General features: G+C 44.8%; 2 protein-coding genes across 14 annotated transcripts in view; one reads left to right on the forward strand and one right to left on the reverse strand.

Annotated features, from left to right (window-relative positions):
• Window positions 1–20,583, reverse strand: part of ALAS2 (5'-aminolevulinate synthase 2) — a 43,186-nt gene extending 22,603 nt beyond the window's left edge. For 3 of the 8 annotated variants that reach the window (XM_053296732.1, XM_053296734.1, XM_053296731.1), the window contains exons 1-2: window positions 19,925–20,580; window positions 18,011–18,087 (exon numbers count right to left, since the gene is read on the reverse strand). Coding sequence is in view for 3 of the 8 variants with exons in the window: in XM_053296729.1 (XP_053152704.1) it covers window positions 19,925–20,009 (85 nt within the window). In the remaining 5 variants the exon portion in view is untranslated. Of the gene's footprint in view, window positions 1–2,011; window positions 2,043–4,725; window positions 4,847–18,010; window positions 18,088–19,924 lie in introns of those variants that run through there. The other 5 variants (XM_053296729.1, XM_053296736.1, XM_053296737.1 and 2 more) reach the window with 5 other exon arrangements.
• The window catches only part of PRICKLE3 (prickle planar cell polarity protein 3), a 38,850-nt gene continuing 29,115 nt past the window's right edge, over window positions 15,619–25,353 (forward strand). The window contains exons 1-3 of one of the 6 annotated variants that reach the window (XM_053296722.1): window positions 15,619–15,873; window positions 21,323–21,408; window positions 23,339–23,522. In XM_053296722.1, the coding sequence (XP_053152697.1) occupies window positions 15,631–15,873; window positions 21,323–21,408; window positions 23,339–23,522 (513 nt within the window). In that variant the 5' untranslated portion in view covers window positions 15,619–15,630. Of the gene's footprint in view, window positions 15,874–16,111; window positions 16,131–19,641; window positions 19,887–20,376; window positions 20,491–20,851; window positions 21,010–21,322; window positions 21,409–23,338; window positions 23,523–25,353 lie in introns of those variants that run through there. The other 5 variants (XM_053296728.1, XM_053296725.1, XM_053296727.1 and 2 more) reach the window with 5 other exon arrangements.

Genomic DNA, 25,353 nt, shown 5'->3' on the forward strand with positions numbered 1-25,353 from the left:
CCCTCAGGGGATGAAGCCGCTCTGGGAAGAGCAGAAGGTTCCAAATTCCCTCCCTGTCTTCTCCAAGATAGGGCTGAGAGAGATTCCTGCCTGCAACCTTGGAGAAGCTGCTGCCAGTCTGTGAAGACAATACTGAGCTAGATAGACCAATGGTCTGACTCAGTATATGGCAGCTTCCTATGTTCCTATGTTCACACAAAGACCCTGCTCTGCATCTGATCTGAACAGAGCGGGAATCGAAAGACAGAAGCCAGGGGGGTCGTGTGCAGGTGGAGTAAACTCGGATTTGAAATTTGTGCAAAAGCTTCTCACACAGCACAACTTAATGACATCTCGAAGGGCCTTTAGTCGTGTCTGTGGAACTAAAACTGTTGGAGAAACTGTTGGAGACTGTATTTTAATGGCTAGCATCTTTCAACCTAACCTGTATATGTCAAAAAGATCACCTTGTTTTTCTTCTCTGGCTTGATTTTTTTCCTGAGATGCACATAACACATAACATGATACAGTTTCGTTAAAGAGCCTTTAAAGTGTGTAAGCATCCCCCCCCAAAAAAAAACACCCAACCAAGGTGCTGTGAGTTTGCAGTGAATGGGTCTATCAATGGTTTTGCTGGGATTTTACATAAAATAAGATTTTTAATGGTTGTGAGTAGAACTCTGAATGGGCTGTAGCTCAGTGGCAGAGCATTTGCTTTGTATTCAGCAGCTCCCAGCTTCAATCCCTGGCATGGAGAGGAGAGCTGGTCTTGTGGTAGCAAGCATGACTTGTCCCCTTAGCTAAGCAGGGTCCACCCTGGTTGCATCTGAATGGGAGACTAGAAGTGTGAGCTCTGTAAGATATTCCCCTCAAGGGATGGAGCCACTCTGGGAAGAGCATCTAAGTTCCAAGTTCCCTCCCTGGCTTCTTCAAGATTGGGCTGAGAGAGACTCCTGCCTGCAATCTTGGAGAAGCTGCTGCCAGTCTGTGTAGTACTGAGCTGGATGGACCCATGGTCTGACTCAGTATATGGCAGCTTCCTATGTTCCTATCTCTAGGTAGTTCTGGAAAAGACTCCTTGGAAAAGAATCTTGGAGAAGCCACTGCCAGTCAGTGTAGACAATCCCGAGCCAGATGGATCAGTGGTCTGGCTTGGTATAAGGCAGCTACGTATGTTTCTGTGCAATTCACCTGTAGGAGCACCTTCTGAGAGAAGTGCTTGATAGATATTGTTACACATATTTATATACCACGTTTAAACACACACAAAAAGGTCCCACCCAAAGTGGTTTACGTAGACAAAGATGACACCCCTGTCCCGTGATGTGTGCTGTGACACCACTTTGCCATTGGAATGGGCAGAGAGAGCTGAGAGTTTCTATCTTGCTGGGGTGACTTGAAATCAGGGGCTCCTCAAGCTGCTTCCTGGGGATTTCCTGCTTGCAGTAGAAATGCCTGTTTGCTTATATTTGTAAATAAAACAGATACTACAGAGGCCCCACAACTCTCCGGTGCTCTCCTATCCAAAGTGAAAGAAATGAATACAGTACTGCAGCACTGCCTCCTAAACTTCTCACTGGAGAATTGAGGAGCGTGCAGCAATACTTGGGATGGTACTGATCAGCTGTGTAAAGCGGCTGTAAGTACAAAAGCCAGAGGGGTGGCAGTTATTCTGGATGAGTTCATTTGGCATAGAAAGGGGTGATCCTTCATGTGCGTCACAGAGAAATGAAGCACTGGAATGATGCACAAGTATGTTGGGAGCAGATAACTGCCTGGAAGTGTATCTGATTTGCAAATGGCACACCCTCGTCTAGCTGGGATGATTAAAAGCAACGAGCTCGATATGAAGGCCTGGATCTTGGCCCTTAAGGGGTGCACACAAAAGATTAGGCGGATTTCCTGGAAAACAGAGATGGCAGCCCATTATCTGCTCCAGTCTTCCATGAAGTGCAGCCAGATTGCACTCTAGGGGGAAGATTACCCCAGTTCTGGTGCCACCTCATATAAAAAGACTCAGATATTCATTCACCTACACAAACACCCATTTTAGCTGGAACACAATATTGTCTTTTATATTCTATAGTATTTGTCTGGGTTACAACAACTCAGCTCAGAATCCTCCAGCCTTTCTGTCCTCAGCAGAATACACATTGCTAGGGAGAACAAGAAAAAAATATGACGGGACATCATTAGAGATCTTCACTCAGACTGAACACCCGATCAAGCAAGTCATATGGTGCAGTTTTTGCTGGGCTGTATTATTACAGGTTGTAATGGATGGGAATTATGTTTTTAGGTGTGTCCCCAGAGGTCTCTGCATGCAGGAAAAAAATAGCATGTCGGCGTGTGTTTAATATATGTTGGAGAACTAGGGTCGCCAGTTTATCAGCTCTCATGGCAACTTGCATTACAGATGTTAGCCACTGATAATGCTTATCTCCATCCTGTGAAGAAACTTCACCTACACAGTTCTGCACAAACGTCTGCTTGAACAAAACGCATGCCCCAAAAGGATACCATTATGCCTTTTCTGTTCAGTTGGCAACTTTAGAGAGAATTCAAGCATGAGAATCCCAAACTTGCATTCAGAATGGGTACAGTGCAGCCAGTTGTAGTGTGTAATTATCTTGATCTTGACTTGCACCAGCAGACTACTACTCCATCAATATAAACTGTACAAAACTAAGGCAGGTTCCCACCAAGAGTCAAATCCTTGGCCTCAAACTGGAAGTGGAACCTGGCTGACACAATGTAGTCCCTAGAAGATATCTAAATATCTATATTTAAATATAATATAGATTAAATCTATATGACAGTTTTAGTTCTACAAAACTCATAAGAACCATGTAGAATAGTCTGCAATTGAACAAAGTACCTTAAAAACAAATATAAAGACAGAAGGAAAACAATATATATATTTACCCAAACATCATTTGAGCCAAAGGTAAAAAGTTACTGGGAGTAAAAGCAAGAAATAGCTCAAGGACGGACCAGCTTAGGGAAGGGGGTGGAAAAGGAATAACAATATAAGAATCCAACAAATCAAAACTAACTTAAAACCCGTGTTTATAATACAGTCCACCATCACCAGCTCTTTCCTTGCCATCTTTTTTGGGCCACAACCAAGAAGGCCCTGTCCTACATGCCCACCCAATCAACCTCATCTGTTGGGGGGACACAGGGCAGATACTCAGATGCTGATATGAGTGTTTGGATAGGTACATATGGGAAGAGGCAGTCCTTAGAAGAACATCGGGGACACAGCCTGTTTAGGGTTTTGAATATCAAAACCAGTGTCTGAGTCTGTGAAGCTGAAACAGGATTGGGATGTTATGAAATATGCTAAAAGTGCACATAGAATCATACGTGGGAAAGCAGTAACAGAAAAAGATGGGTATGCTTCATAATAGGAACAGGTTGGTGAAGAATGCATTTCTATATCACACCTCAAAAAACAGAGAGAGAGAGAAGGTAGCCATATAAGGTAAACCAGCAAAACAACAAAGTGTCTTTATACTCATAAGCTGCTTTGAGACTTAGTGCTAAACTAAGCATTACACAACAGATGTGTAAGAGTCTCCTGACATTTTTGTTGAAATGAAAAGCAACCACAGGAGGCTGGGACCCAGAGCAGAAAAATTAGGGTGAGAGGCTGGCTGCATAATCCCCCCCACCCAATTCCTTTGCTTTGGATTGCAGCCTCTTGTGGCTGCTTTTCATTAAAAATCAGGAGACTGCTTAAAGGGAGAAGATGAACTGTACTTGTTTAAATAAACAGAATAGAACAGATCAATTATACTCCATTGGCAGCTAGTTTTTCAGAAGAGCCCTTTTCAGAGGGGTCTGGCTGGCTGACTCAGTAGAGTTGCCAGTTTTTGAAAACTACCCCTAGTCCCTTTATCAGCATTTTGGTCTGCAACAGTTAGCAGAGAAAGTGTTTAGTTCCATGCATTGCAAAAGCTTAACTTGTTGATTCTTATGTATGGATGAATGTATTTCTCATATTTATAGACCGCCTGAAATTTGCATCCCTCAGCAGTGTACAAAAGTTAAAACGCAACACGCATAAAACAGAATAAAAATATTAAAACAATTTTATGACATAAAGCAGACCATTTAAAATCAATCAATCAATTAGTTCAAAGCCTGAGCAAACAGGTGTGTCTTAAGGGTCTTGGAAATCAGGTGCCTGTTAAAGGGACAGGTTGGTCTTTTACCAGCCAGTTGGTGGCCTTAAGGTAAGCAGCATATGCTATTGTACAGGGCTCCCCAACTGTAGATCCCCAGATGTTGTTGGACTACAACTCCCATCATCCCAGTCACAAGGGCCAAAGCCACTGTGGCTGGGAATGATCAGAGTTGTAGTCCAACAACATCTAGGGACACAAGTTTGGTGGGGATCCTTCTGCCATAGACACCCCTCTTTCATCTCCAGAATGTCAACCGGGGATGAGGAGAGAGGAGTCTTCTGAGGGTTTGATTTGGGCCAAGGAAGCTCCATCTGCTGACCCTTAATTTAGGTGACTAGCTGGAGAACACAGTATATGAGGGAAGAAAAATAAATTAACTCTGCCATGGTGCAAAAGACAGAGGATGAAGGACACAGCGAATTACAAACAGATGGTTAGCACCCAACCCAACAATTTATCTGTTTGGATATGAATCAAGAGGCAGAAAGAAGAGAAAATACAAACCCAACAGCAGCCCAAAGCCTCCCCTTCCCGGCTCAGCCTTCCTTCTTACCTGTTGACCTGCACTGAAGTCGAACAACTTCTGAGCAACAGAGTCTGCTTGGACTTCTGAGCTTCAACTGGAGTCCACTTAGACCTGACTTTCTCCACCCACCCGCTGAACACAGAGATAAGACAAGCTGGTGGCAGGGAGTGAGCAGAGAGGCACAAGTCAGAGCTCTGTCACAGGTTCATCAGAACTGAAGTTGGTACTAAGGAAACCTCTCAGAGGTAGCCAGCAGGTGCCAGAACAAAACAAAAAAGTGGCATGGCATGGCCTGCTCCTGCCCCTTATCAGGAGTTGATTGGCAGTGGAGTATTCCATGGCACATGGAATGAAACGTTATCATGCACTAGGAGAATAAAAGTGCTGGGGTGGATACAGAGGAAGGATCCAGCTCCTCCTCTCTCCTGCCTTCTGGCTAGAATTCCCCTCACCCTGCTGCTTTGCTGCTGTCTGGCACTGACCCACATGCAAAGACCTGGGTCTGCTGCCACCACACGACATTCAACCTGAAGAGGCCACCTCATGAACTCATCATGGCCGATGACAGATGGGAACTGGAGACTTTCTAGCTCAGACCTTTCACAGCTACTGGATCTCATTCAAATTCCTCATTTCCGATACTGTATTTACCTGAATCCAAAACTAATTTTTTTCCAAGTTCTTTGCTGTTAGAAAAGGGGGGGGGGGGCTTTTAAATTGAGAAGCCTCTTTCTTTTGGGTAGACACTGTCACCTATTTTTAACCTATATTTTGTAAGGGGTCATCTTAAATTCAGGGTCAGCTTCAATTAGCATGAATACGGTATATTGTGACAACCATGGAATAGCAGTGAATTGAACTGAAAATGAAAAGAGGCTGTTCCAAACATTTCTGTGACACACCCAGTCAAATGTGTTGGCTGAGATAGCTGATGATGGCAATGGCGCCATCTTGCAGACTAGCTGGAAATGAAACCCAACAGGCTGACCTTTTCCACACAAACCCTATCAATATTTCCCCAACAGTGGTGCCAGATGTTGCTTGTTTCCATTTCCCTGTGGCTCAGACTTTTTTCTTTCTCCTGCCGGAGTAATAGAACGGACTTACCACTTCAGACTACAAGTGAGGGATACTAATTCTGAATGCTCCACAATGCTTAAAAAAGAAAAGAAAAGTGGGGGCCTCCCTGCAAATAGAAAACTAGCTCATCAGGGGAAAAGGTTCTAGCTTAGCCCTTTGCTTGCTATGGCTATGCTAGTTTTCTACATGCAGGGGAACAACCAGAAGTGTTATTTCCTGACCTATAGTCTGAAATGGCATAGCCATATTATACAACCTGGCACAAATGTGTGGACATCAGAAAATAGAAACGTTCTGCCTGTGGTGATTAATCTGTGGTGGTTGGTTTACACATGCAAGTCATCAATGGGCTGGTACAAATGATATTTTCCACTGGCCCTACTCCCACATGATTCAGGCATGAGTGCACCATGAGCATGCATGTCTCCGCCCCCTTCCCCAGCCAAGCACTGTTTCTGAATGCAAATACTACTTTAAAGTAAAATTTGCAGGGTGTGTAGAGTGGTGGTTCAGTTGAACAGCATACTGAGGGGGAAGATATGTGCACTCGTGCCTTAATCCTGTGAGAATCTTATGCATGTGGGGTCATTCAGAAAGTGCTGCCCAGAGCAGTCCCATGAGTAAGGAACATCCATATTTATATAAAACAGCCCCGAAAACCATTACAACATAGCTGTCATACTACTGTGCCTGCAGTTCCACTGTCCAACACATGGTGGAGACAGGTAACAAGAGAAGCTCCACCCCCCACCCAAAGGCTTTTTGCAAACTATTCTTTTGCTGTGCAGTAAATGCCTAGTTTAACTTGTCACTTATTTGTTTCCCCCGGAAATGGATTTGGGGGGAAATCACCAAACTTTTAGCAGAGAGATTTACAATCAATAAGGTAGCACAGTGCAGAAATGGAAGTCCTGCTCTTAACGGGTAATTTGAGACTTTTCATATTCTCCTGCTGGCAACAATGGCGTAGCTACCAGACATGGAGAGTGTATTTGAGTTCACACCAAATAAGACCAAGTCCCATCTGTGGTGATTAATCGGTGATGACTCATTTGCACATGCAAGTTGCCACTTGATGCTGCCATTTCCAAATTTGCTTTATTGAAGTCTTACCTGCTCAGCAGCTGGGAAGCCCCACTGGGCCCCCTCTCCTCTCCAGCATGATATCAGTTGAATTGGAGATGCTTCTCCACAAGCCTGCACTGGTTCCCAGGTATTTGGGAACTCTTAGGATGTGGGGGCATTCCACCCGTGATGCTGAGAGGCTCAGGCCTTGCCTACACCCAGCAGAAAGAGGTGGTCTTTTCAGGACTACACAATGCTGGTTCTCTGGCTGTTGTCAGACTACAATTCCATCACCCCCAGCCACAATGGCCAATAGTCAGGGATGATGGGAGTTGTAGTCTGACAATAGCTGGAGGGCCAGTGTTGTGCCACCCTGTGGTAAAGTGAATGTTCTACTTCAGACTGGGTGGGGAAATCTTATTTTTAATGCTTTCTCCCACCATTAAAAAAATCTCTGCAAGTACAAAACTAGCACAGAGGGACTAGGAGAGACTAGAACCACTAGTATCAGGCAGCTGAAAGAAGCACAGGAGAAATTACTGCAGGCCAGTGATGTATGTGGGAAACTGTCTCTTTTGCAGGTTCTGATGGTCTGGGTCTTGTAGCTCCACATCTCCCTGCCTAATTGCACTTATTCAAATCAAATCTTTATTGTTACAGTCATTTGACCAGCAAAACACAAAGTACAAAAACTTTACATAAAAGCAAACATAGTCAAATAAGTAATAAACTGTTAAAATGTAAAACAGAGCCATAACGCCTGAGTTCATCCATTACATAAAACAGAGGGCTCCATACATCATCATAATCTACAATTTAATTCAATCCAACCCCATATCTCGCTTCTCAAGATTTCTGATCCTAGTCTTGTCAGCCATAAAACAAAACTTCACCACATTATAAGATACTACATCCCAATGATCTGTTAAAAGTAATTCCAAATAGAACTGCTCAGAACAACTAGGGGGTATGCTGTTAAAAAAGGACTTCTATCTCTCTCCCGCAAAGTTCGATAAAACTGACAATTCAAGGTAACATAGGCCGTTGACTCAACTTCCCCCAAACCACAAGGTCAGACACGCTTCTTGTAGGGAATCTTACAGTATCTCTCCTCCTGGACGTTTCTAAGGCATTACACCGGAAATGCACTTATTTAGCACCAGTCCTCCCAACTTTGGCTATGTGCCCCCATCTTTACATAAAGAAATAGCTGCTGAGTAATATGATACAGTGAATAGTCTGAGCATGTAGAGTGCTTTTCACTTTCAATGCAGCCTGTCTTTATACATGTAGAATGATGGATCAGGGCTTCCTTTTGGGTCTGAGCCCGGGTGCCTGTCTCTCCCCGCTACGTCCCTTGGCTATATTCTGAGGACACAGTCTAGGATCTTTAAAAAACCCAGCAATGACTCCCATACCACCACGAAATGTCATGCCAATACTCTGTATACTCTGTATATACCTTCTGCTGCCATGTTTGCGCCAGCAGTTCATTTCAAGAAAACGTTAACCCCTGAACTGTTACTGCTCTCTCTCCCTGAGAGATGCTTCACATAGCACAACAGCTGAAAAGTGTGAGTGACTCACTCTTGGGTAAGAAACTTGGACAGTTAAACCGGTTTCAGCTTCTCGTGTCAGCATGTCTTTATGTGTATACCTGAACCTGATCCCCCTTTTCTTCGTTGTCTGCCTGGTTCCTCTGGGCCAGGCCTGCTCAACTTTGGCCCCCCAACTCTTTTTGGACTACAGTTCTCATAATCCCCAGCCACAGTGGCCAATAGCCAAGGATTATGGGAGTTGTAGGCCAACATCTGCCGGAGGGCTGAAGTTGAGCAGCCCTGCTCAAGGCCTTCAGTGCTTCACCTCTGATTATATACTCTTCAGTGAATTTCACTGAATTTATGTTATGGATTTCACTGAAATTCAGTGAATTTCACTGAAGAGCTGATAATCAGAGGGCAGTCCCAGAGTGACCAGCTGTTTTTCATGCCTTTGCACTATTGCAGGGCTGGGCAGCCTGAGCCTCTCTCCAGTGGTTGTGGGACTACAACTCTCATCATCCCCAGCTGGGGATGATGGGAGTTGTAGTCCAACAACAGCTGGAGAGTCTCAGATTGGCTAGCCTCTCTGCACTATTGCCCTCTCCCTTCCTTTAGGATGATCTGCCCACCATAGCCTGACTACCTGCCAGGCACCTGATGATCGCAGAGTCCCTCAAGAACCCTGCCACACAGGTCACATAGGCTGTTAGTTTCTCAGTGCTGGTCAGTGCAAGACCCCAAGCAGACCTGCAAGTCAATCTTTCTTGTATGATGTAAAGATGAATACTCCTCCTGAGCATGGACAGAGTGCCTTTCCTTCACCATTTGAGTGACTATAGTTCTGCCCTACTCCATATATTTAGGACCAGTATTTCCAGGCTTGTGCGTGTCCCATATGGATGTGTCCCATATGGATGGGAATCCAGTAAAGTTGCCTCGTAACATTAATGCAGAGATCTAGCAGGCCAGAGAGGAGTGCTTAAGCCATCTCCCATTCACCAGCTTGAAAATGGTCCCTCTCTCTGTCTCTGTGGTCATTTCTTAAACAGCTCCCACCCCATGCCCCCCATCAGGTTTTTGCCCAACCCAGTTGTGGAGAAGATTCTGGTGGAAGAACTTTTGCCAGAGACCGGCAGGCCTCAGCATGGTGCTCAATGCCTCCTCCACCTGCCAATTATTCCCTAAATAAAACGCCATTGTTTTATTTAAAACAAAATAAATAAAATGCCATTGTTTAATAAAACACCATTGGTGGCTGTTGTTATTGTTGTTATTATTTCTTGTTTACACAGTCAGACAGGTGTTATTGACTGGTTTGTTTGATACAGACATTGAGTCCTTCCCAAGGACCTGGGATGCCAGGATTTTATTATCAATGTTGTTGCTGTTATTATAGATAGCGTCGCAGAATATAGTCTGTTCCCAATAAAGTTGCTTTTTGTAATTGGCTGATGGTGATTTCTGTGGCCCCTATGGTGTTGAGGTGCTCTTCAAGGTCTTTTGGAACTGCACCCAGGGTGCCAATTACCACTGGAATTATTTGGGTCTTTTTCTGCCACAGCCTTTCAATTTCAATTTGTAGATCTTTGTATTTTGTGATTTTTTTCTATTTATTTTTCTTCTATTCTGCTATCCCCTGGTATTGCTATGTCAATTATTTTAACTTGTTTTTCTTTCTTCTCGACTACAGTTATATCTGGTGTATTGTGTGGCAGATGTTTGTCTGTTTGTAGTTGGAAGTCCCATAATATTTTTGCATCTTCATTTTCTACAACTTTTTCAATGTTATGGTTCCACCAATGTTTGGCTACAGGTAGCTTGTATTTTTTGCAGATGTTCCAGTGTATCATCCCTGCTACCTTGTCATGCCTTTGTTTGTAGTCAGTCTGTGCAATCTTTTTACAACAGCTGATTAGGTGGTCCACTGTTTCATCTGCTTCTTTACAAAGGCGGCACTTGCTGTTTGTTGTGGATTTTTCGACTTTTGCTCTTATTGCACTTGTTCTTAGTGCCTGTTCTTGTGCAGCCAGTATTAAACCCTCTGTTTCTTTCTTCAAGTTGCCATTCTTAAGCCATTGCCAGGTCTTGGTGATGTCTGATTTTCCACTTATATTGTGCAAATATTGACCATGCAGGGGCTTATTTTTCCATTTTTCTGCTCGGTTCTTGACTTGTTCTTTCTTGTAGGCCTGCTTTGTTTCATTGGTGTTGAATATTTTCTTGTTATTGACCATTTGAAGTGCATCTTCTTCACTGTCCTTGATATATTCTTCAAGGCCTCTTTTCTCCTCCTCTACTGTTTGATGGACTTGCAGCATTCCTCTTCTACCTGAGCTGTGAGGGAGGTATAGCCTATCTACATCACTGCAGGGGTGCAGAGCATGATTGATGGTCATTATTTTCCTGGTCTTACGATCTAGTGTCTCTAGCTCTGCCTGGGTCCAGTCTATTATTCCTGCAATCTATCTGATAACAGGTATAGGCCAGGTGTTTATAGCTTGTATGGTGTCCGTGCCATTGAGTTTGGACTTTAGGATTTTTCTAACTCTCCTGATGTATTCACTTCCAATTTTTCTTTTAACTTCATTGTGTGCGATATCATCAGCCTGGAGAATGCCCAAGTATTTGTAATGTTCTTTCTCTTCCAGTTCTTGATGTTGCTTCCATTAGGCAGTTCTATTCCTTGTTTTTGTTATTTTTCCTCTGTTCATTATTAATGCAGCACACCTGTCTAGTCCAAACTCCATTGCTATATCGCTACTGAATATATGGACAGTGTTTAGCAGTTATTTTATTTCTGACTGGGACTTTCCATACAACTTCAGATCATCCATGTAGAGCAGATGGTTTATTTTACCTGATGTTTTAGATGTTTGGTATCCGAGGCCTGTTCTGTTTAGAATCTCTGAAAGTGGAGTAAAGGCGATTACAAACAGTTATTGTTGTTGTTTTTGTTATTATTATTTTATTTTAAGGGGTGCTGTTCCAGGCTCCCAAACTGGAAGAAGCCTGACTCTCTTTAAAAAAACTACCTGGGGGAGTGGGACTTTCAGGGAATAATTGGCAGGAGGGTAGGGTGAAATCCCTCCTTTCCCACCCGCTGATTGTCCTTATCAAATATTCCCATTTCTACACTCACATTAACTAGCAGAACAGCGTTTTAATCCCTGTTAACTGGGCAAAGAGGCATCTTTTAAAGTGGTGACACACTTATATTTAAACTATGTCCCCATTCAACTCAGCAGAGCATCACTTCAGTGGCTGCTGCTGGGGTGTCTCATGTTCCTTTTTAGACTGTGATCCTCTTTTGGACAATTAACTATTTTCTCTTTATTATCCTTTTGCTATATATACCACTTAATAAATGTTTTTGTTGCTAAAGTGGTATATTAACTAACTAACTAACTAACTAACTAACTAACTAACTAATGTTTGCCAATATAATGTGTGGTTTCATCCTAAGAGATTGAGATACAGAGCTGGGTAAATCTATGGTCCAAATCTTATGTTTATTTATTTATTTATAATATTTATACCCTGCCCCTCCACTACACTACTGCTCAGGGCAGCTTACAACATAAATAAAATAAATATTTCATAGAACAATAAACAATAAAAAATTTTAAAAGTTAAAAGATCAAGCTAAAACCACATTTAAAAGTTTCAAATTAAGTTATAAATAAAAAGCTGAAAATTAATAAACCCATCAGATATAAGCAGTGGATAAAATATTAAAAAGCCTCTCTAAAAAGATGTGTCTTCAATTGTTTCTTAAGAACACTGAGGAGGGCATTCCAAAGTTGAGAGGCAACTGGGCAACAACTGAAAAGCCTGCCTCTAGTCCCCAGCCGGGATCTCCATTAGATCCATGAGTAGTAGTCCAATCTGCATGTCCTTAAGTCTTGCCATGAATTTCCTAGATGGCCTTAGGCAAGTCAACATCTTTTAATAAGAAGATTCCAATTCTGATCTGTTGCAGGATTGTTGTCAGGATTACTGAGATAATGCACGTGAAGCCCTTCCAAAGCTCTAAAATGCTATATAAATGTGCAGTATTCTTAGCAATCACAGTAGCCATCACTTACTCTCCTGTCCAGTCTGCATCCCAAACTTTCCAGCTTCCTAATGAGTTAGAAAATAAGCGGCAGGGAGCCAAAACATTTCTATAGTCAGCTCTGAAAAGGGATAATTTTCTCTTAAGTTAAAGGGATAGTCAGGAGTCAAATCAATTCATTAAACCTTTATTGATCTGACAAGCCACATGCTTCAATTTAAGCCGCAATTCTGATTGATTGATTAATTGATTGATTAAGTGCTGTCAAGTCCGTGTCGACTCTTAGTGACCACATAGATACTCTCCAGGATGATCTGTCTTCAACTTGGCCATTGGTGTTCATTGCTGTTGTGATCTGCTGGTCCTCTTCTTCTCTTTCCTTCAACTTTCCCCAGCATTATGGACTTCTCAAGGGAGCTGGGTCTTCGCATAATGTGTCCGAAGTATGATAGTTTGAGCCTGGTCATTTGTGCCTCGAGTGAAAATTCTGGATTGATTTGTTCTATGATCCATTTGTTTGTTTTCCTGGCTGTGGGTATCCTCAAAAGTCTTCTCCTCTTATTTTGGAGCAAAGTCCAAATAATCAGGTTGACAACATTAAGTGGGTTCTGTGCCCATGGATTGTGCCCATGGCTGCTTATCCAATTCATTTATTATTAAAAACATTTCCCTACACTTCCTCCAGCCACCTAAAGGTGCAGCGGGGAAGTGGCTTGCCTGGGGAGCAAGAGGTTGCTGGTTTGAATCCCTGTTGGTATGTTTCCTAGACTGTATCGAGCAGCAACGATATAGGAAGACACTGAAAGGCATCATCTCATACTTCGTGGGAGGAGGCAATGGTAAACCCCTCCTGTATTCTACCAAAGAAAACCACAGGGCTCTGTGGTCACCAGGAGTCTACAAATCAGGGGCGTAACTACCATTAGGCAAGGGGAGGCAGTCATCTTGGGGACCCACTGCCTTGAGGGGCCCCCCAGAGGCACATCACATGACTCCCCACCCACCCGTGTTGCACCCCCTATGAATTATGTTGCGTCTCTTGGAGATCGGCAGGAGCAGAGAGTAAAAGAAACTCAATTCAATGTGAACTAAGTATTCACCATATTCATAATGGGGATGTGAGTGTGAGTGCACTATATATTGTGAAGTGTGTTTGTGTGTGTATATCAGCGGGGGGGGGCATTTTAAAATCTTGTCTCTGGGCCCCCTCCAACCTTGCTACGCCCCTGCTACAAATTTACCTTTACTTTACACTTCCTCCAAGAGCTCAGTGTGAGACAGCAAGTTCCCTCCTGTTATCTTCACAACAACCCTGAGGCAGGACTGTCCTTAGAGAGCCCTGGCAGGGTGTGGGGCCCGGGGCAAATCAGCCAGTGCAGGGTCCCCTTTCATTTAATTCTAATGAGGGTTAAAAGAACGGGGCCCGGGGTGGTCGCCCTGCTTGCCCTGCCCCAAGGACAGCCCTGTCCTGAGGCAGCTTAGGCTTTGAAATCGTGACTGGCCCCCAATCTCATGCTGTGAGGATTTGAAACCAGGTCTCCTCAATCCAAGGCTGAGATTTCACCTATTACACTGCACTGATTTATCAGGATAATGCTAGTGATGGCAGGAGCAGGAATACATAACAGAATTTGATTTATTTGCAGCAGAGACTTGCCTTTTCTTAGCTGTTTCTTTCAATGTAACCAGGAGACTATGGAAGAATTAAACTCCAAGGTTTTTTTATATGGCATCCCTTAGCAAATCTAGAATTGTTTCCTGCTTTAATATAAATGCAAATATGGGACAGAAGAATTTCTACTTAGGGAAGCAATCCTGTCTAAACGTACCTTACAGTAAGCCCCCACTGACCTAAAATTAAGAGACTTAAATCTGAGTAAAGGTGAACAATGCTCCTTCTAAGGCATACATGTATGTGCACGCTCATCCATTTTTTGATGTCCGCTCAGTTAATTTTAGATCCTGCTTAGGTTGAATCAGGAACACCCCACTCTGAATGCATGTGCCTTGATACTGCTGACCAGAACAAAATTCATTCCACACACAGATGAAAAAAGATCAGAGAGAAGGTGGATAGGATTGGACCTGCTAGTTGAGTTATTTTCAAGGTCAGAGTTTACACTAGCCTGGTTCCAAATGATGCCATCTTCAGAAATAGAAGATAAATTTAGTAGAGTGCCATTAAAAATGAGCTTAACAATCAAGATTTTTTTTAAAAAATATCATTATTCTTACTATTAGTTTAGTTACCTGCTGTCACAGAGTGTGATGGAAAAATATCTCCCATATACCCTGCAAACCTTAGTCTACCTTTCAAAAATAGCTTAAAAAAAAAAGCCACAGTGACTCTTAAAGGGATTTTATTCCAGCAGTAGCAAAATTTTGTGCTGAATTTGTTTACAGTGTTCTAAATTGTATTGTAGATATTTAACATGATTGGCTGGTGTGTAGCCCACACTTTGTGTTGGTATTGAATGTTGTTGTGGTCAATGCCTAAAACTATTTTGCTTATTTTTAAATTCACCTATACCCCATTTTTAGGTTTAGAATATTAAAAAAGCTTATAACACATATTTAAGAATAGGAAAACAACACATTTTTATACTGCAAAAGGCAGAGGCTTTTTGCAGGGGAGGTTTAAAAGAAAAATGGATGAATGGACAAGAGCGTGTCGTCCTAGGGAGGCAAAGGGGCAGGCGGATAGGAAGCATGTAACCGAGATGCGAGAGAAAAGAGAAAACGGGGCTGGTTACAGATCGCGTTGATAGGAAGTGACAGCGGGGTGTAGAATAGGATGTGGGAAAGGGGCTTAATCGAGTGATGGATGGGAGGTGACAGCGGGAAGGATGGGGAGAAGAAGTTTGGCGGGGGGCCGGAGGGAGTGGAGGAAAGCAGCCAGCGCGGGTGGCGAGAGAGAGGCCAGCTTCGTGGTGCAATGCAAAGCCACCTGCTCCCGTCGTTACCAGCGAGCGGGTGGTCCAATACTGCACTCTGGAGGTCAGACCCCTTTGCGGGTGGCTTGCAACCACCACCGCGCCGCATTACAGGAGGATCTGTCTTCGTGGGCCGCAGCTACCGCGCCCGGATCCAGCAAAGAACTGGGGGAAGCCGGTGGGAGGAGTGATGGGCGCAAAGGGAGGGAGCGAATAGGATCGTGGCGGGGAGGAGGAGGAGGAGGGAAAGGACGGCTGGATGCAGGGAAGGCGAAAGGGGCGGGACTGGGGGTGGTGGTGGAGGCTGGCTGCGGCGCCGAGGGATACGGAGGCAGCTCCTCCCCTCTTGGGAAAGCGAGCAAAGCGCAGCAACAGCCTCCGCCGCCGCAGCGCCCGGGCGCAAGGGGGGACCTGGAGGTGGGTGAGCCGCCCGGGCGCTGAAGACGGCGGGTGCGGGGCCATGTTCAGCCGCGGGTCGCGGCGCCGTCGATCGACCCGAACCGTGAGTTACCGGGAGGAGGGAAAGGAGAGACCGGGCGGGAGCCGGGTCTGAGGCAAACCTGCCAGTCTGCTTGGAGACAGACGGGGCCCTCTCCCTGGCGCGACTAGGCGTCCAGGGGGAAAGGAGAGGAGTTCAGCATTGCACTGCTGGAAGCGGGCGCTAGGGGGTGCTGTGGCGCCGAGAGGGGCGGGGGGAGGAGACCCTGTTACCCCCTCCCTGTTCCCAAGGGCAAAGTGATTTTGTGGGAGAGTTTCCAGGTGAGACTTTACAGGAGACACTAGGGGGTGCAAAGGACTCCCTTTCCCCATACTCAGATATATGGTTGGAAGGCTATAGGCCACCTCCAGCCTCAAAGGCAGGATGCCTCCGAGTCCCAGTTGCAGGGGAGAACAGCAGGAGGCAGGGCCTGCCCTCAACTCCTGCCTGTGGCTTCCAGCGGCATCTGGTGGGCCACTGTGCGGAACAGGATGCTGGACTAGATGGGCTTCCTTGGGCCTGATCCAGCAGGGCTCTTCTTATGGGCATATAGATTTATTAAGGCAAACTGGTTTACAGGGGATGTGTCCCTGGCAGTGCTAAGATTAAAAAAAAAGTTATGATTTATTCAGTGATGGGGAGATTGTGTGGCAAAAGCTCATGAAAGAACGGCTGCAGAGGGTGTTGATGGTCTTTGTGTTCCTCGCCCTGTAGGGCTAGAGGGTACTGTGGGTGTTAAGAGGTCACTAGCCCGTGACCCCTAATATTTTTATGTCTCTGTGCTTCAATATTGAGGCACCCCAAGTTTTTTCAGGGGCTCATTGGGTGCCAGGACACCCCCTTATGGGGAAAAGAGAAGGGGAAGTTGGGGTCTAAAAACGTTGTGAGGCTGCTACAAACTGCTAGGAAGTTGGAACCCTCATGGGGTGTTGTGCTGTAATACTCACAAAAGAATTGCTGCTTCAGAAGATGCTGTGGAGTGGGGAACATAGGAAGCTGCCATATACTGAGTCAGACCATAGGTCCTTCTAGCTCAGTATTGTCTACACAGTCTGGCAGCGGTTTCTCCAAGGCTGCAGGTAGGAATCTCTCTCAGCCCTATATCGGAAAGGCCAGGGAGGGAATTTGGAACGTATATGATTTTCCCAGAGTGGCTTCATCCCCTAAGGGGAATAACTTACAGTGCTCCCATGTAGTCTCCCATTCAAATGCAACTGGGGAGGACCCTGCTTAGCTAAGGGGTCAAGTCATGCTTGCTACCACAAGACCAGCTCGCCTCTTGTGGTAGCAAGCAGCTATTCAAGATATAATCTATATGTCCATGAGGTTGGTCTGAAGTACCAGGACAAAATATTATGGGAGACTTCCTTTCAGACAAAGTCAGAAATGGACAGATTATGGACCACTGACTGGTTTCTGGTGGACCACCTAGTGTCTGCTGGTTGCTGGGATGCTTGCAAAGAATACTGGACCAGGAAGACCTGGGTCTGATCCATCATCCTGGCTCTTATTACATTGTCAAGCAAATGGGCAAACTCAGGACTACTTAACACATGTTATGCCTTAACTGTTAAGAGATCCTCAGGATGCAGTCTTGCTTCATAAATATAAAAGAAATCAATGGACAGTGAGGATTTTACTAAAGAAAACTACATTAGACTGAAGAGTGCTATTATTTCATATAGTGTAATATTCAAAATGGCTTGACTCCTGCAAACCTAAAGGAGCACCTTCACACCTGTGCTCATGACCAACAATCAAGAATGTCCACTTGAGCATCCCATGTATGTGTTAAGTTTAAACAGGGATGTAGACAGACTCTTCCATAGGATTGCTTTCTTCTTGAAGCTACAAGCTACAAACCAGAGTATCTTCTGGAGATGGCATCGGATTTTTAGTGGCAGAGGTGGAAGCAATTTGTGGCTGAGGGTTTAAAAAAACCCAACCATTTAAATATGCTACATATTTCTATGACACCTTTACGTGCTATCTTGATAATTTTATACTCAGTGTTCCTATATATCCATATTCTTGATTTATCAATGTTATAGACTCAGAACTTGTAGGGAGGGCAGAATATGAACCTAAACAGAGACATTTAATTTCGTGTGTTTGTGTATGTATGCATGTTGTGGGGCATGATGTAGCAGCATCAGCTTACCATGGGATCCAGATTTTTCAGCTATAGATGCTGTGGGTCTGTTTCAGGACTTGTGAAGCACTCTATGGGTCCCTGACCTACAGGAGGTTCAAAGAAAATTTGTTGAGTGGAGAATAGGGTTTCGTCCTTACAATTCCTCTTTTGCTGGTGATCTCCAGCTGTTCCTTATATCTCAATTTTACAGTAATTGAAGATTGCTGGGAGCAAGTTTGGGTTGTATTGTGCCACAGCATTCAATATTTACTGAAGTGCCAACTCTGTACATGATGATTTTTCTGAGCAACATAAACAAAAACATGCAGGTCCCTGCCCAAAGGAGCTTACAGTGTAGATTTCAGCAGCAGGGGGCTAACGTGTAGATTTCAACAATGGGGGGGGCTACAAAGGGAGGGTGGGAAGAGGCAAACTATGGGGTATAAATATGCACAAATGCAATTATGTGGGCACGCCCTTAGCAGGAGTAATAGTCCTGCATCTGAGGTGTGCTCTCGTATGGGGGTGTCCACAGGGTGGAGGCTTATTGGGTTTGCTTGCTTTGTCTCTGCTCTGAGGTGGATGGGGACAAAGTTGTTCACTCTCTGACTGTCCTGGTTGACCTGGTTTCGCTGCTTCAGGGCCGTTCCACTTAGGTCTACACCTCTTATTTTGCTCTGGGTACTTGGAACAGAGTGTCTGCCAGATGCAGGTGGTGGACTGTAGCAGTGCACGTCTCTGTGAGTTCATCAAACTTATCTAGTTTTCTTGCCACTAAACCAGGCTATCTGTCTGCTAGCTTATCTTACCTATTTCTCTCTCCTTTTCTTGGAACATAGATTGGGTTTTGGAGCTAGATCGTGCTAGTTGATGAAGATCCAAATCTCAAGGTTAAATAGATCCGGGGCTTCAAAAATTGTGTGTGTGCATGAAGGACTGAGCAGGAGGGTCCTGTCTCTCTCATGCCAGATTCACTGAGCTACTGTAATTGGGAAATCCATATACGCAAATCCTATAGTAATGGATCAGCAGTTGAGTTTTCCTTTCAGTTGTGGGATTATTTAAGGCATTTCTGGGTCATCCTGGGCCATAGGCGGGGAGAAGTGTTTCTTGAACGGGGAGGAACTGTTGTGTGTGAGAAAGTGTAAGGGTTGCATATGGTGGATCTCAAATCCGGGGTTGGGGGGAAGGTTGTTTATTACGTCAGTTTGGCAGATTTGATTTCTCAAAGCTGCATCTGGTGAAACATATCTCCCCACCACCACTTAAAATCCCTTCTAAGCTGCCGGGGGAGGGTGTATGGGTAGGTATTGGATCTAGCTACAGCAGCAGTTGGCAGATGTGAGCGGACAAGGAATTGTTTAGCTTGGAGAAATCACACTCTCTCTCTAATAGCACTTCATAATTTTTGTACTCAGGTTTTTGCTTCTTCAAACTGGGATGAGTTTGATAGGAGGTGGTAGTTGTGGTGGTTGCTCCCTGTTCTTAAAAAAATAATTCTAGCACCTCTGAGGTTATGCAGAGTGCCTTTCCTTGAGGGGAATTTTTAAAAGGCTCTAAAGACAAAGTATTTCTGAGCCTGACTGAATGCTTTTCCCTTCTGTTAACAAGCAGTTTTTGTTTTTTGAAGTTAATGTGAGGATGTGCAGAGTGTTTCCCACTGTGAAGGGCGCAATCTTCTCTAGAGGGATGGAAAATAAAAACGCGAGCATTTAACATACAAATGTTTTCTCACTTTACATCTTTCTGTTCTGGCAGTTGGTCTGGAGGACGAAAAATTCTGATCAGATGGAAATTCTGACCTGCTAGTTGTTTGTTTCTTTAGAAATTAAAAAAGCTGCCTTTCCACAACTCAGTGACTTGCATGAAAAGCATAAATACAATTATATAAAAACAATGCTGGGTAAAGTTGATATTTCAGGTTTTGCTTAGGAAACTTACGTGTGAATTCATGTTCCAGCGCTAGCCTTTTCTGCCTTTCTATCTTGGCTCTTTCATCTTTTCCACTGTCGCTCTGTTCACCCATTTCATTTCATTTTCACTTTTTCCTGTGGTTCCAGGCATTGCTTCAGTGATTCTTGCCTGGAGGAAGGTAGGTGCGGCTCTTGGCACCTTCTCTCCCCACACCCCCCCACCCCGCCATTCTCTTAGCTGTTCTCTGAGCATGATGAAATGCACACAAAAGAGGCAAGATGGACGGAAAGCCACAGAGGTTTTCCTGTTCCACATGATGTCACGGCTGACAAGGCTCTTCAACTCCATGCACACTTCTTTTGCCCACTTTCCTCAGACACCTGTGGTGGCAGGAAGCCAACATCCGGCCTGCTGATGCCTTGCTGAACTAAGCTGAGGCAGGTCCTGGCCTGTGGGTGGCTTCCGGCACCCAAACGAAGTTGCGTTTCTCCCACAATTCCCTGCTGGACCCAGACTGGAATCTGTTTCTTTACAATTCCATCTTTAGGTCTCATTGGGAGCGAGATTTCATCCACAAAGCCCTGGCACTAGAGGTTAGCAAGTTTGGCTCCTGGCAACAATTCAGGTGCCTGTTGTTGTGGTGGAATCTTTTGCTACCCACAAACACGCACACAAATCTCAACTGCGAAGACACCTGCCCGTGTTGGTACAGGCCTGTGTCGCTATGGCAACAGCCAAGGAGCCTCGTTAAAATGTCTCCAAGCTTAAGAACATGTTGCCTAAGGTTTGGGGAATTTAGAAGCAGTTCCTCCTCATCAAGCTAACAGCTGAACTTTAAAGCCCTGCTTCCTCAAACGAGCCCCTTGTTTGTTTTATTTTATTTAATTTATCATACTTTTATACTGCCTGATATGTATATCTCTAGGTGGTTGTGCTTGCAGACTTTTTATTCTGTTGTAAGAGTGATAAAGGAAATGGCAGTTGTGTCAGATGGAAACTTGCTAGTGGTACCGATGGGTGGTTGCAGGCTGATGAGTGATGCTGGTGATATGGGATTTCTGGCAGATGGCTTGCAAGTGATGCCATTGCTACAGCTTTCCTGGATACGGATGGTGATGGTTTATTATTTATTTATCATATTTTTATACGGCCTGATATAGGCAGCTATGATGGTTGTATGTTGATGGTAATCAGTCAGTGGTCACAAACAGGCTGGGAAAGTACTGAGGATGGTGTACAGACAATACTGGCAGAATTGATAATACATTCTGGTGAATGGATGCTGGCCACACTGGTGGGTGGATGCTGGCTTTCCTAGGAAATATGGGCTGTAGATTGAGGGCACCCTGGTGAAATTGCTGAGTTTGAATGCTGGTGCTACTGATGTCTTGGTGGCTGATTTCTTGCTTCTCTATCCCACACCAGCTGCCTGAGGTGGAGGACCCTGACCGGGGCCAACCGTGTCAGGTGTGCGGGGAGCAGTGCCCGGGCTTCCTAGTGCATGGATGGAGGTAGGAGAATGTACTGCCCCTCCCTCATTCCACCAGACACCCCCCCCCGCCCGCCATTGTGTGACTTTCTGCTTCTTGCCGCCTTCCCCTTGCCCCTGCCAGCAAGTTTATTGGACTTATAAGTGTTCCTTGCAACTTGGTAACTTGCTTCCCCTCTTCTCTTTCTCATGTCTTCATCTTTTTTCTCTCTTGTCTTTCATGGTGTAATCTTATGCATCTCTGCTTAGAAGTAAGTCCCATTGAGTTCAGTGAGTCTTACTCCTAGATAATAGTGTTTAGGATTACAGCCTCACTTTCTTTTGCCTCTTTCCATTCATCATTTTACTGACTCCTGGTCGATTTGGATTCATTCAGTCTTTCACTTCTACAATTGTTTCTGTTGGTTTTGGAGTCAGACATTTTGTGCTTAATACCCTGCTCGCTGCTTTTCAAATATTCTGGGTAGAGACTAGGTAAGTTAACATGCTGCCCTATTCCAACTCCTTGCATCTTTTCTTCGTGTTTCCCTTTCTCTTAACATTGTCTTTTACGGTTTTTCACTTTTCTCTCCCTTCTTCCCTTTTCAAACACATCCCTTCCAGTCTCTCTCTCTCTCATTTGCACTGTGGCAGAAAAGCAGTGGAGCGGAAGAATCTTTCGTTTCTGTCTCTTTCCATCACTCACTCCATTTCCCCTCTGGAATAGCCCCCATCCTGTGTGCTTAGCTATACCCCCTGCATTCCCACACTTGCCACTTTTCCATGCTGTGCTATTGCTCTACCAGCATCGCCTTTCTCTATGTGCTACTTGCTGAGGTTGTAAAATGCACCATAGGGAGGGGACCTTGGGAGTGGGAATGTCTCCCTCCTTTCTCTCTCTAATGAGCTTCTGACCCCATTGTGCAGGAGCAGAAGCTGCTGGGCCCCTCACCCTGCACCTACCAGCTGGCACTCCCTGTAGCTAGTTTTGTGGTGTGGATCATTGGGAATGATCCTTGCAATGAGCTCAGGAAATGTGGGGGGTAGGGAGTAAGCATGGCCTGTCTCAAAACGCCTCTTTCCTTGCAGAGTTCAAAGTGTGCTTGCAAGCTCACACCAAGTTCTCTTGTGGGAACCTGGTACTCATTTTGAATGGGACAGCATCTGTTGTTTTGAACTGTCTTCCAGATACCATGTTTGAACCCATGCCCACCAGCTTGCTATTGGGTTATTCATGACATCCTGTGTTCCAGGGCCAGCCTGTCCACTAGGCACACTTAGGTGGGCACCAATTCTTGGGGGGAGCTATATGCCATCCTTTCCCTCTCCAAGCAACCACTGACTGGCATGTCTGACTTGCTCGGAGTGCCCATTTGCTCTCCTCTCTGGAGGGCAATGGGGAGGAAGAGCGAGTGAGCAAGGCCAATCTTGCCTTGCTTTGTTCCCTCTGCCATCCTGAACTCTCTCTTGTCCTGTCGAATGAGTAGCCTGAACTGCTCAAGCAAAAGCTGGGACTCCACACTTCTGGGGGTGGAGGGTACCAAAGTCACCTAAGGCACCAAAAACTCTAGGGACCTGTTATGTTCTACTTGGAAGCTGTTTTGGAAAGATGTCTTGGGGTTTCTTATTTATTGCATTTGAACAGTCTTTGAGGATCTCTGCCTAGGGGTGAATATATATATATATATATATATATATATATATATATATATATATATATATATAGCCAAGGTTGATGTGGTGGTGAGCATCTAGGATTTCTCAGGGCCTGGAAAAATCATTGTGGTGTTTGAGTCTCTTAGGATTTGATAGGTGAATGTGTTATAAAATCTTAAAGAACTGTGCTTGCTGATTTGCTGTGGTATAGGATGTCTTGGCAATCCTGGAGCTGTGCTGGGTGGCCCTTTTATTGCAGGGGCTCTTGTGGGTTCCAAGGCTGTATTAACAGTAGGGAAATTGATCTTCCTCTGCAGAAAGATCTGCCAACACTGCAAGTGCCCACGGGAGGAGCATGCGGTGCGCATGGTGCCTGTCGACTTGGAGAGGATGATGTGCCGCCTCATTTCTGACTTCCAGCGCCACTCCATCTCTGACGATGATTCAGGCTGTGCCTCGGAGGAATATGCTTGGGTGCCCCCAGGACTCAAGCCTGAGCAGGTGATGCTAAAAGCCAGACTGGAAGGAATGTTAGAGGTCCATGATTGGCTCTCTTATCCCTTTTCATTTTTTTTTAAAGTAGTGGCAGCACTCCTTCCCAAATTGAATCGGGACCATGATGCTGATGGGTTAACTCTTTCACCTCCATGTTGTTTTCGTGATGGATCATCATATTCCTCCAGCACCAGTTGCTACTGCCCCAGTATGGAAAATATACACATCTTTCCATCATTTTGTTGACTTTGACCCTGCAAAATCAAAGCTATACAAATGCTTTGGATCTCTGTAGGGTTAAACGTTTTATAATTACAATACAGATCCTATAATTAAGTGCTGTGTTTTCACAAGAGATGTAAGAAGATATAAACATGTCGAATGCATGGATTCATCCTCTTATAGGGATTCTGGGAGTTGTAGTCAACATCATCTGGAAATCCCTCTTAGAGGGAACACTGCTAGGGAGCAGGAAGTGCCTGTCCTAGGGTGGGAGAGGTGGGGAGAGAGCAAGGTAGTGGGGAATTTCAGGAAATGGTAGTTTGAGGATGCAAACACAAGCTGTGTATTGTTGGGGCCTGTTGCCCCAAGAGAAGACTATCCTGATAAATAAACCCTTCTGGCCCTTACTGACCTAGAAGCCTTGGTACACCATGCTCACATCACAATGATCTAATAGTAAGGCTCTAATAATAGTTTTTAAGCTCCAGTGTCACAAGGTGTTCCCTCTTTTGAGGTAAACATAAAGGACGGGGAAAGAAAAGCACAGGCCTTTGAAAAGCAAGGGAAGACATGCGATTATAAGAAATAACCTAACCCAGTCTTGAACCCCAGCTCTTCAGAGAGCTCTGGGTTTTCCTCAATAACTACAATAACTACATTAAATCCACCACCAAAGAAGGAGCTACATAGCAGTGCTAGCCTAACCCAATAGGTAGTACAAGTGGCTGCCTTGACTGAGTGACAAAATTCAAAATGTTTTGGGCTAATTGAGGACATTTAAGAGGAGCAAAGTCTCCCCTGCCCCAGACCCTTGGGACAGCATGGTATAGGGAAAATGATGCCCCCTAGTTGTTATTTTCCCCCTTCATTCCATTGAACAGAATTGAGTGAAGGTCCCTCCCCTTTGTGGCAGGTAAAAATGGCAGCAGTCAAGAAAATATTTGAAGAGGAAGACACAGTTCCCTCCTCCACAGTTGCATACAATTAGGGATGTGCAAACTGGCTTGAGGTCAAGCTGGTTCGAGTCGGTTCAAGGGCTTGCCCTTGAGCTGGACTGGGCCCGGTTTGGCTTGAGGTCGAACCGAACCCCCCCCCCCCGGCCAATTCGGGGCTAATCTGGGGGTGCCAGACACAGGGTTTTTTAAATGCTGGTTTTAAGCTACTTTTTCTGAAAACGCCAGCGCAAATAGGGAGAGGCACTGATGTAGAATCATTAGCACGATAAGAGGGATACTCTCTTTAGAAATGCAGATATAGCTCTTTGGAAAGTCCCCTCCCCACACACACCATTGGCTAGAAGGAAAACATGGAGGCATGCCATGTGAACTTGCATCAAAACAAAACCTGAGAGCAGAGGGGAGGGGCTGCTTCCCTCAATGCTGCGAGTGTGATTCGAAGTGGCTTCGCTCAACATTTACCCCGCAGCATGAAGCCATGTGCAAATAACTCCCTGGAGAGGCTTTTAGATTTGCTGGTCAATTGACCGAATAAAGATGACTGACTGACTGACTGACTGAGAGGCTTTTAGCTTTGTGACTAAGTAGGTACAGTTTGGATTACACCTTATGGTTTGCAGGCACCAAGGCTTCCTGTTTGCTTCTAAAAAGGGAAACAC

Source organism: Hemicordylus capensis, chromosome 2, assembly GCF_027244095.1.
Source record: "Hemicordylus capensis ecotype Gifberg chromosome 2, rHemCap1.1.pri, whole genome shotgun sequence".
Taxonomy (NCBI): Eukaryota; Metazoa; Chordata; class Lepidosauria; order Squamata; family Cordylidae; genus Hemicordylus; species Hemicordylus capensis.